The sequence below is a fragment of the Gigantopelta aegis genome, chromosome 3, assembly GCF_016097555.1.
Source record: "Gigantopelta aegis isolate Gae_Host chromosome 3, Gae_host_genome, whole genome shotgun sequence".
Lineage (NCBI taxonomy): Eukaryota > Metazoa > Mollusca > Gastropoda > Neomphalida > Peltospiridae > Gigantopelta > Gigantopelta aegis.
The window spans coordinates 13,286,885-13,299,824 of NC_054701.1; the positions used below are offsets into that span (position 1 = coordinate 13,286,885).

At 38.5% G+C, this 12,940-nt stretch overlaps 1 protein-coding gene across 8 annotated transcripts in view; it reads right to left on the reverse strand.

The window, feature by feature from the left end:
• Positions 1 to 1,969: 1,969 nt before the first annotated feature.
• LOC121367543 (dystroglycan-like) overlaps positions 1,970 to 12,940 on the reverse strand; it is a 130,602-nt gene continuing 119,631 nt past the window's right edge. For all 8 annotated transcript variants that reach the window (XM_041491776.1, XM_041491777.1, XM_041491778.1 and 5 more), the window contains one exon: positions 1,970 to 8,180. In XM_041491776.1, coding sequence (XP_041347710.1) covers positions 5,889 to 8,180 — 2,292 coding nt within the window. In that variant the 3' untranslated portion in view covers positions 1,970 to 5,888. The remainder of the gene's footprint in view (positions 8,181 to 12,940) is intronic.

Here is a 12,940-nt window from a genome sequence, read left to right on the forward strand (position 1 = left end):
AAATGGAAACGGCTAATACCTGGAGAGTGCACCATTCATTAAAGACTGCCGTGAGCACCAAACAACAGTTTCAGACAGGAACTTGCAGTTGCTTTTAGTTCTGCTAATGCCTGGAGTAGAAAAAAGCTTATGCTTCTCACATGGTATTTTGTAGTACATGTACAAGAAATTGTGTAACAATTTTTGTTTGGGTTTTTAAAAATATTATTTAATGCTTTCTTTTAATATTAATGGCAATCGTTTCACTACTAGAAACCTGCAGGCAACATGTCGCCTAATGCCCCATGACAGGTATATCAAAGGCTGTGGTATGCACCGCCTGTCCATGGTAAAGTGCATGTAAATCTTAACGACAAAATCGTTATCACATTCAAAATTGGCTTTCCACAAATCAGAGTATGAGGCAATCTGATTAAAATAAGCTCTACTGGGTCTACCAGTAACTCTAACAGCATTGCGTGGACTCCCACGTCCAGGTGACATTTCATCTATAAATAACAATTTAAATATCAACCAATTACACTTCGCCTTTTATAGCGTTATCCGGGAGCATGCAAATTCAAAAAATATCGGGCGAGACGATTTATGCAATAGGCGAACTGGTTGGCCTATTTCAACATTGAAAAAACAGAGGGAAAAGTGCAGTAATAAACTCTGGATTGTATACTAGTATTAACAGATTTTATGGCTATACCATCACGGTTTTTTTTCCCCCCGTCTTGAAACAAATTTTATATAAAATTTTATATTGCAATTAGTTTCCGACATACTTCGTAATTCACCTGCATCATTTTGTATACCCTCGGCATAATTCCGAATGTTTTCAAATTCTTTTCAAATCACTGGCATGATGTTGCAAGTAAGGTTTATGATTGGTCGAATGAAAGGTCAACTGGACATGAGCTCCAACGGGCTGCTGTTAGATCCACACTAATAGTGGAGATAATTTTAATTAGATTGAGTATGAGGGACGTTTTGAAAAGATCACGACTTCTATCGTGAAGTACAGTCAAACCAGGCATATCCCATCAAGCGTACAAACATAGGTCTGAAACTATGTTTAAAAACAGTTACTGATACCGCCAGGCAACATCACATATATCACACCTGGCGGTGGTTTTATAAACTTAATGCTAAATATTTTGTCTAAAGTTCCAATCTCAATGACAAAATCTTCAAAATTGTATCTCTGCACAAACAATCTAAAGGGCGTTTCAACAAAGGTCATGACTTCTCATAAATCGCAGTTAAATTTTTTGTTTAACGACACCACTAGAACACTGATTTATTAATCACCGGCTATTGGATGTCAAACATTTGGTAATTCTGACAGTCTTAGAGAGCATTCCCATTAGTAGCAAGGGATATTTTATCAATCTCACAGACAAGATATCATATTGTCGTGGTGCACTGGCTGGAGCGAGAAATAGCCCAATGGGCCCACAGACTGCGAGCACTTTACCACCGGGCTACATCCCGCCCCTCACCATCAGATTAGTCGTTTAAAGGACCGACACTCTGCAGGATCATACATCCTTCCTTACATTATAGGTTGTTTCTCAAATAACAAAACGGAGCTCAAAGTCCCAGACCTCATTTTAGGAGAATCGTTACTCTCGCCTCCCATCACTCGCCTGACACTAGTTCATGGGTAGCAAGTTTAGCTCTCCTTACCCAGTTTCGACACATTTGAAAAAGTAACTACCTCTCATAGAAGATTTGGCTAGTGCCCTTTGTATTATAGTAATAAAGTTCATAATTTCTGCCATCCCCAACCAAAAATTCATTAACAGGGACCGAGGTCAAATTAATTTGTCAAACCCTGCCTTAGCATGTGAATTTGTATGGCATCATTATAGTTCACCATAATTTAAGTTAGGGGTTCAATAAATCAACCCCTTAATATTTTTCACGGTGAAGTTCGAGGCCCCAGTTCTTAATACACCAAAACATGAAACAAAAGCAAGTGAATAGTTTCAGTAGTTTATTTACAGCCGATAGTTGGAGAAATATTCAAATGTAGGCATTTATGACATTGAAAATATTAATAAATTATTTCTGACAGCAACACAGATTACAAAAAAGCCTGACGAAAACTACGTAATTTTTACCAATTTGGTTAAAGTTACAAATATTTCATTTTATAACACATTTCTACTAATTAGGTAATTTTCACCAATTTGGTTAAAAGTTACAAATATTTCATTTTATAACACATTTCCATTAACTGGCTTCAGATTTAATATATTTCATGATGATCAATTATGCAATTTGTCTTCAATCACATTAACCTATAATACCTGAGTGTTAAAACAAATCTCATTGGAAATAAATCTACCCAAGGTTGCCCGGTTGTGACCGTCCATTATTAAAGTAGGCTAACGATTAGGCTACCCAGTTTCATTGTGTATTTTGCCAGCCAGTGGTTTGTAACCAATTGTGCCATAAATATGTTGTGACCTAATTGCTGGCAGATTATTTGACAGTAGAGTTAAAATGCCAAAATTGGTGTCAATGAAAAACATATTTCTGTTGAACTGTGTCCAATTTGCCAACACAGAATTTGTCATGTGATGTGAATGTTGTTAGCAGTCGGTTTTAAACTATCCAATCTGCAATCATGAAATTGTTATGTGACATAAATGTCATTAGCAGTCTATTGGTATCTGCCTGTTACAGGATGTAAACAACTTGTGTGAAATCCCACTTCCATGAAAAAAAAAGCATATTTACAATTGCTGTTGAAAGCCACGACACAAGTTCAAGAATGAGCTCATAGTTTTGGTAATTTGGAAAACACTGCATATATTTATTTATTTTTGTCATCATTTACTGTTATGATTATTACTCAGACTTATGTTTTGCCATTGGTATTATACCACCCTAGCAAGAATGAATCGTCTGTTAAGCTAGGGAATTTAGTTCAAATCTTGGCAATGGCATGTCTATGACGTGATTTGAATCTCTTTTCCAAACTCTTATATCAAAATTAAAGACTTTAAAATCACGAAAAAGTTTGTTTTGTTTAATGACACCATTAGAGCACATTGTTAAAATGATGAAGGCAAAGACAAGGCAACCTTGGGTGGAGAGACTCAGGCAACACGACACGACAAGACTCGCGTCCGGACAATGACACCGTATTGCTGCTTTAATAAGGATACACAGGGATATTGGCACATATATTGCAGTAATTACAATAAATATTCAGTAACTTTACAAAGCAATACATTAATATTTTACAATTACAAACAACTACATGTACAACAGTGACCTATGGCGACGATGGTCCATAACGGAAGTGCAGACCTGGCTTTAATCCCACCATTACTACAAAGCACCACCAGCAGCTTCTATACAAGTCCTTTATGAATAGTGCACAATTTAAACGAGTTTCAAGGGCAATCATAACTTCCATAGCAGTACTTTGGCAAAACAAATTCCTCAAACGAAATTTATAAATACAGAAATTAAAAAAATTCTCTTTTAATAATTTTTTGTTTTTAAAACCAAAGATGAAAGAATTGTATATTCCAGCTCATTTATCCACTCAGGACTTGTATGTATTGCATGCCAGTGGCATCTGTGTAGATTGATTGTTCTTGGCATAAAATGTCAGGGGCAAATGGTCTGTAATCATATTGCATAATGGTGGCCATTTCCCTTCCGTATCCTATGCTGTAACACCTTGGTGTTGGTGCGGATCGCAGCTTGTAACCTGGGGATATATTCCTACATTAATACCTGCTTAAAAATAGCATGTTCCATTATTATTTTTTTAATTGTCATATTTTCTAAAATGGGCCACCCTCTTCAGATGATACTTTTCCGAGATGTTTTGTGTGTGATCGCGCTCATGGAAAATTAGCTCATTGAGAAGCCTCTAACCCACTGTTGTGTTTTTAATTTTAACCAGTTTCTTTTAAGACATACATGGGGAGGAGAGGCCTTCCACCTCCAACTCTACAATGCGTTAAAATATTAGCAGAACTCATCTTTGGTACACAAGCCCCATCTGACTGACCATGGCACTTCCATGCTAACTCCATAGTCCTCATGACAGTAACAATACACGAACACCATCATCTACTACGACACTGGCAACTACCACTACAATACAAGCTTCTCCCACAAGATGGGTATTATCAAGCTGCGACATGATAAATGATGTGATAATGAGGATATTTACAGAAATGCACCCACTGAAATCAGAATTGAGCCATACGAATGGCTGCACTATGTACTAACAAAATGAAACTTTTTACCAGGCTACATCCTCGCAGTCAGCACACACTTAAAAAATAGACTTGCACACTCTTAGATTAATACCATAACCCAAGACCTGGTTACCATAAAGACAAAACATGCAAGTAGAAACATGTCTACCCATGTCATCACGTTCTGGGAAAGCACCTTCCCTTCACATGCTACAAGATACTAAAATAAAAAGATTCTCCAAGAACACAAACTGACTACCCATATTGTGCTCCACAAAAAAAAAGCTCCAATCATAAAAAAGAAAGCTCTCAAAATTAGCCCTTTCCCAACCCATATCAACAATTCTACATTTAATGAAGATGAAAATGAATATTTGAAATAACCACATGTCAAATGTTTACAATTTATTATAGTAATAATTTCATTGAACCACATACATGTACATATATACTGAATTACTGATACAATTAACGGAGAACTCCCAATAGTTTGTGATTCGCACTGTGACATTATAGCAAACAATCAATATACCACTCACACTAGTGTCCTTTCCTGGCCAAGCTACTCAACAGGCACAACATAGTATAACTGCATTGTCCAGTTATATACTACATGTATATCTCTCATTCAAACTACACAGGGACACCGTTATCCATCATTGGGTATTGATTTGTATTACACTGCTGGATAATAATACATGTACAACATACGAGCAGTACATTTATCCAACATTGGGTATCAATTCGTATTACATTGGTGAATAACAGAAGCAGTGCAGGACATATGAGCAGTATAACATATCCAGCATTGGGTACTGATTTGTATTACACTACTGGATAACAGAAGCAGCAAGGTACACAACCAATACAGGGACTGGGTAGACCGGCAGATCAACTGGACTGACATTTTAAGAGAATTCTTAAAGATTTAACTACCTCCTCTAGAAAGACGGGACAACACACAGATCCAGAGCATGACGAAAATAAACCATCTCTGACAAAAATGCTGATTAATATGGAAGTATGATTAGTCTTTTTCTTCAAAAATACAACAGTATAAATGCTGAAAGATTTCTTAAAAACTACCCTTTTATATTTAATAATCAGTTGTAGAGCACTAAGAAAATGCCAAATGTAATGTCTTAACACAAGACTACCAGTACTAAGAATGTAAAGTGTTAGCTTTGTGTTTTTGGTATTCTGATAACTGAGTATTTGTAGAAAAGAAACCACCTGAGAATAAACAAGGCATACCATGTTGAGAGGAGTTCTTCCGTAACGGATACAAGCAAATCTATTAACAACAGAACTTTGCAACTAACATGATCTGCTCAGTAAAGAATGGTCATACAGAAAGACCTGCCATTCAGTTACAGGTAGCTCTTTTTCTTTTAACAGCACATCTGAGCATAAGGCATTACTGGCAATAAAACAACAAACCTTGTCCAATGTTCAACCTGCCAACAGAATCTATCAAGGCAAGTTGGTCAGTCTCCTGTACAATATTAATTTGTACAAATAATTCTGGTTGGAGAATACATACATCTTTCTGTATGTACACATCTTTTAACATATTACCATATGAAAAAAAAAAAAATGCATAGTTCGTCCAGTTTTTTTGTGTTTTTTTGCTTTTGTTTTCATTCCTTAATGAGCTAAAGGGCACATGTCTTAGGGAGGTATAGAAGGAGGTTGGCTTCGGTAGGCTGGTTGAACATGAGGGCGAAGTTGTCTGTTGGCTCCAGATGATGTTACAGGTGGTGGTGGTTGGTACAGAGGTGACGTGACACTGGTCTCATCCAGCTCGGCTTCAGTAGCCTCTAATACTGGCACATTCTCCTTGTGGCCAAGAGGTGGAGTCGAGCCTTCGCGGCTGTATTCTGGTGGGGGACAAGGTGGTTCTCCTTCCATCAGCAATGGTTTGGCAGAGGAGTCGGGCTTTTCTTCCAGTTCATCTTGGAAGATTACTGGAACGCCCTTCTTGATGAAGGTGTTCTGGTCCTCCAAGGTCATCTTACCCTTGCGCTTCTTGCGGTATAAGATGCAGGCAATGAGCAGAGCCAGAAGCAAAATGACGACCACGGCAACAGCAGGTACGATGGTGGTGATCCAGATGTCATCTTCACTTGTTGTTGAGCCCTTGGCAACAGTCTCGGTTGTTACTTCAGGCTCAGGTTCCGGTGATGTCTCTGGTTCTGGCTTAGAGTCATCTTCACTTGTGACCAATGGGATGCTTTGGACTTTTGGGAAGTCTGGATTGTTCTCACATGCTCCTTTCGGTTCAGCACCAGCCTGAGTAAGTTTAAATGGCTTCATCGCTTGTACCGCCTCATCTGTCAAAGTGCCGTCTTCGTTCACCAATCGACCAACCATATTTTTAATGTCTTCAACTGGACAGGTGGAAGGTGAGGCTAATGTGTTGTTTGACCAGGACACAACAGTTGAACCTTTCTTGATGCTAGTTAATGTCAGTTTCTTTGCATTCTTGTCACCATACAATCTGCCAATCTTGTTCATAAAACTGATCCTCTCATGGACATCCGATTGAAATTTATCATAATCAAAATCTACGGTCATGCTGAGTTCATGGTTGATTCCGCCAGTGGCAGCATCTGGATTAGGTTTGATGACGATGTTGAAGCGATCAGAGGCAGGACGATCTCCTTCTCGAGCATTCAAGGCAATCAGAGTAAACATGTGCCTCCCAACATCCTTTTCTGTCGGCAGTCCCATAAATGCTTGCTTCTTGCGGTCGAACTGAAGCCAGAAATTCTTGGTGATGACATCAGTTTTGTTTCCAAACAGCGACAAACGTAGCTTCCTTGTACTGCCAACTCGACAGTCATAGAAAGTGTGTTCCGGGATCTTGAACCTGATCACATCACCAGCAGTGTATTCCAGATTTCTGATTGGATGCTTCAGGTTGGGTTTCAAGTCCTTACAGTTGGGATCGATAGGTCTGACCACTGGACCGTCAGTGGGTTCTGAAGTTGGCTCACTTGGCTCAGGAGTGGTTTTTGTCGGTTTAGTCTTGTCAGTCATCTCATACGTTTTGGTGGGAAGGGCATCAGTCTTTGTAGCCTCTCCACCTTCTGGCACTGGCACAGACGGCTGAATTATACCCATGTCGGGCTTATCGTGCTTATGGCCTGGCAATCCTGGCTCATCAGTTTTCTCCATTCCAGGCTGGACTTGAGTGGGATGAATAGAGAATGTAGGCGACTCGAGAGTGGCCACTGGACGAGTCATATCATCAGTGAGTGTATCTGTGGGGCCCTTGGTTGGTGGAGTAAGGGTCATGGCTGGAGTTGGTGTGGGTCGAACTGCCCTTCTCTTCTGACGCTTGGGTTCCTGGAAACGGCTGTTGGTCACCTGCCAGATGTACACTGGGTATTCCACGGCCACAGCCAGCTCTCCATTAGAAGAATCTGTCTCCACTTGCTGCAGAACCTGCATGTGATCTGGCTCCACCTTCCCACAACCGACAAGCCACGACACAAATGTGCCACCGGTCTTCAACTCTTTCACATCTCCAACTCCAGACACGAGAGCCGAACTGTCCTGAATAGGCTTACTTCCAACCGGAACAATTTTTAACATGTCTTCTGCAAGGTCGAGGTGGGACATGAATTTAGCCAGGAGGTTAAGACGTTCCTTGGCATTGAGGTCATTCAGATTGGCATCAATGACGATGGACACAGCTGTTTCGGGCTCTGATCGCTTGCACCGAACGGGCTTGGGTCCCCGGCTCTTGAACTTGAGGGCAGTGCCTGGCACAGACCCTGCACCCTCGACAACGAAGATGGAGAAGGTGTCTTTTGCACGGCTGCCATCCTCGCCAACTGCAACCACTTCAATGTAATGCTGTCCTAGGTCAGAGGTTGATGGAATTCCTTGCAGGAGTTGTTTCCCCTTATGGTAGACAAGCCAGTGAGGAAGAGTCGTCTTGCCAGCTTCGGTAATCTGGAAAACATAATTCGCTGGAATTAGTCAAATGCTAATAATACAATAATGCAAATATATTTTATTGGCACTCTAAGAATCGTGAGATGTAAGTGGGTTATTGGACCAGGATATTTAGTAGGACATAAAACAACATTAATGATATATAACAGAAACAATAGGTAGGTAAATTCGCATCTCTAAATAAACATTTCTAAATAAATTCCAAAATGTGAACAGAATATAAGTCTAAAAAAGGATTTAAACTACATCTATGTAAAATTATAATAAGCTCCTGAAAGTACAACCTCAAAATATTAAAAATGACTGGCCCTTTAACCATGTTCACAATAAGGTGCATTTACATTTGTAAATATCTTTAACCTTTAAACCATCAAATACAGAAGTGAACCTCAGCTGTACACCCATCTTGACAATGAACTGCTAGAAAACTTAACCTTTAACACAAATGTTATTCTGAGAGAATGTTTGAAAAGCAAACGTCTACATGTGTTGCTATATACATAGTACTAGCAATGGATTAGGTTGTAATCCTTGCATAGAACAAAGCTTAGCTGAGTTGTCTTAAAGTCTTAAACTATAACCATCTTAACATTAATAACAATGATTTGCGAAAACATCCTCTTAACCTTTAACCTTTAACATGATTTTATAATTAAAGTATGCTTTTACAGTCGAACACACACCCCTAATAAAAAATAAAAATAATAATAAAAAATAACATACCAACAAAACAACAAACAGTAAACAATGTTTTAATTAGAGAATGCCTTTACAGTAAAAAAAAAAAAACCCCACCAAAACCCCCCACAAAAAACAACAACATTTAACTTAATGTTATAATGAGAGAATACTTTTACAGTTTTGTGCTGCAAAATCAGAATTTACAGATGTAGAAGTGAAAGCAATGGATATGGGTTGTAATTTTTGCATGGAATGAAGTGGAAATTCGTCCTCCTTTGTACACAGATATAGATCAACTGACAGCTGGCTGAAAATGGCTAATTCCATGTTGAAGTTATTGCTTCCTGCTGCACGGATGTGGGAAGTTTGTGCTTACCGTGAAGAAATGTTATTATACGTACAAGCCTTTACAACGAAGAAGTGTGCTCCATGCATTATAATGGATTTCACATGTACAGAGCTTCAGAATGAATAGAGTTTTTAGTTTATTTATAGAAGACAACGTTTGGCAGCAATTAACCTAAAAAATACCATGCTTACAAGGATCATGGTGTTAATGAAATATACTTAATCAAATCAAGGATTTTATCTTCTATCTTCTTTTTTTTTTATAAATTAAAGTGGTACTAGAATGGACTCAAATATTTGTCTCTAGTAAAAATCTAATTAACTAACACTTTTTAAAAATATATGTTATATCTTATAGCCAATGTTATTAAATAATGCACTATGGTGGACATGAATATATCCAATTCTAAGAAAATAAGTCATCTGTATTATTCAAATAAAGTTTGAACTGACTGTTTGATGTACTAGTAGACCTGTGTGCACATACAGGTGCACGTAGCTGAGAGACAGAGCAAACAAACATGGACTGATACAGTGTACAAGATTGACCATCTACCAGATTGACCATCTACCAGATAGGATCTAACTACAAACTCCAGACAAACTGCCGACAGGTCAATCACGTCTGTCAGTCAGTCTTTTTGAAATTTTGTTATGAGGTTTTGTGCTCTTCTGCTGCAATTGTGAACCTGGCTATAGCAATTTTAAACCAATAACATTAATAACACATAAACATAAAAATTAAAAACATTATCCTTACAACCAATGGCAATAATTTTTATCCAGCAGCAAAAACCTGCCATTGGTAAAAACTCTTACCTATGGTAATTCATATCACAGCATCAGCAATTGCTGTCGATGCTGTTGTTAAATTATAGCCCTGATGTTTTTAAAAACATGTATAACATATGCTTATTGTGACACTAAGGCAGGGTTTCTGAGTACAGAAGGTAAAATTATGTAGCCAAACATCTTGCAGATTAATGGACATATTTTTATAATTTTTAGACAAATGATAGTAAGAGAACTGCTGTTTACAATTTGTAAAGACACATGAAATGCAGTGTCCAATTTAAACCCATACCTAGTAGCCTGGACATTTATTGTGTGTTTTGTTTTTATATATACTCAAATTATATTCTGGCAAAAGATTGTGAGGTGAAATATTTATGGGTTTTTTTCATCTGCACCCAGTTCCAAATATGTTATCCACTGTCCACCAAATTCGATTGCATTGTGAATGGAGGTCTATTCACACCAATTTACTGATGAGAGGAAACCTGTTTCAACTTTATTATAGGTGTCGCAACTTGCGCCGGCAGGGGGCACTGCCCTCCAAACTCTGAAGCTGGAGGTAATCCATATTTGCTTATAGCCTTTTTCCAATGTGAGACAGGAGAGCACATGTCAGAGCTTTTGATCTTCTAGGTTGGAATGATGGGACAATTGGCCCACCCAGGGGTCAGGATGGGGGAAATTAACAATCAGACAACTCTACACCTCAAGCTTGCACTCTACCACTGAGCTACATTATACTCTTGCCCCTTTTTGCTGTTGGTGCCAAGAATTGCAGACCTATTTTATTGTACATGTCGTTGTTTCTCGATGGTTCTTATCACGGCTTCAGCAGAAAAGAAATTAGTTCTTTCTGTAAATAATTACTGATTATAATAATCAAGCCTGGCCACTTCTTATCACTGCTTCACCAGAGAGAAATGATCAGAGCCCACCAGTGTTGTCAGCAGACACGGAGTAGGTGATGCTTTAATGTGATTCCTGACAGAGACCCCCACCATCCTCGGATTGTTTAGTGCTTCTCCAGAGATAGCAAGCAACAGACAAATTACCACAAAGGGAATGAGCTGGATTACTGGTGATAACAAGTGTGAGATTAACACTAGTTCAACCGTGGCATGTTAGTGATCAATGCTGCGTTAAAGTCTCTTTTGAGGCACATCTTCTGGTACAAGTTAAGAGTGTATACCTCCATACAGAGAGCATGTTTGGACATTAATTTGATATAAGGACATTAAACATCGACTAGTCTATGTAGTGATAGCAGGAGAGGGAAACAAATGTCTGCTTAATGGTATATCACCGGCCTCAGTGGCACAGTGGTTAAGCCATTGGACTACAGGCTGGTAGGTACAGGGTTCACAGCCTGGTACCAGCTCCAACCCAGAGTGAGTTCTTATGGGCTCAATGGGTAGGTGTAAGGCCACTACACCCTCTTCTCTTTTACTAAACACTAACCAACTAACAACTAACCCACTGTCCTGAACAAAGAGCCCAGATAGCTGAGGTGTGTGCCCAGGACAGCATGCTTGAACCTTAATTGGATATAAGCACGAAAATAAGTTGAAATGAAATGAAATAGTATATCAACGTGTTTTAATCTAGTTAGTGTATTTCATGTGCCATGGATATGGTCTGAGCAAAATAAAGAATGAACAAATGAATGAATGATAAATGAATGAATGAATGTCTAGAAAATGAGACGAAGCGGACTACCACCATATAGCCAAGGTTTCTCCAATTGAACAGCAGCAAGGAATCTTTTATGTGTACACCAGCACAGAATTTAATGTACAATTTGGGTGGGAAACAACTGACAGGCCCACCATAGTGATGTGTCCTTTGACTCAATGAGTCTACTTCAGACCTGTAACATGTTTTCCATACAGTTCCAATGTAGAATGTTTATATACATGTGCAATACAGTTTTTATCTTTTTAACTTTATCTTTATCTACCAATATCATACATATATACATGCAGAGTTCTTCATGATCCCCAGGTTTGGGCTTGTTTAAACTATACAACCATAAAATGGACGCTTGAGTTTACTGGTGACGTTAAATGAATATGACATGATAAGAACCAGCTAAATCGTTATCAGGTGCTTGGGGATAAAACATGCATAAAATCATACATTTGTTTTGCTCTCAAGAGTACAAGATTTGTAGATAAAATTGGTTACCTTTATGGTCACTGATGTTTACAATAAAACCTACATGTATACTAGTACTTATTACCAGCCCTTGTTTCGTAGATAAAATAGGTCACATTTATGAACCTGTCTGAATATATTATACAGTAGAAAAGTTTGTGTGTTTTGTTTAATGACACCACTAGATCACATTGATGAATTAATCGTCAGCTATTGAAAGTCAAACATTTAGTAATTCTGATACGTAGTCATCAGAGGAAACCCGCTACATTTTTCCTAATGCAGCAAGGTATCTTTTATATGCATTTTCTCACAGACAGGAAAGCACATACCACAGTTTCTGATCAGTTGTGGTGCACAGGTTTGAAAGAGAAAAAAAAATCCAGTCAATTGAATGGATCCACCGAGATGGTTCAATCCTGTGACGCAGCACCTCAAGCTAGCACTCAACCGACAGAGCTAACTCCCGTCCATAGACCTATGACTGCACTGTAAACAAACTAAATCAACCTACAGAATTAGTCAGTGACTGTGTAGTTTTACAATCAATTACCAGCATGTCGACAGCACCCATCTCAACGTGCCGCACCAATTAATATCAATTATTGATGTTCTCTCACTAAAGGCCTCTGCTGGAATGATGACTTCAACTTTATCTATATGCATGTCCACCATTCTGTATCTCATTAAGTCACTGCCTAAAGAGCAAAGCTGTGTCATTTGAATATACAACACGGGCTATCATACACCAATCAATATTAACAAGTCAGCCAGACATA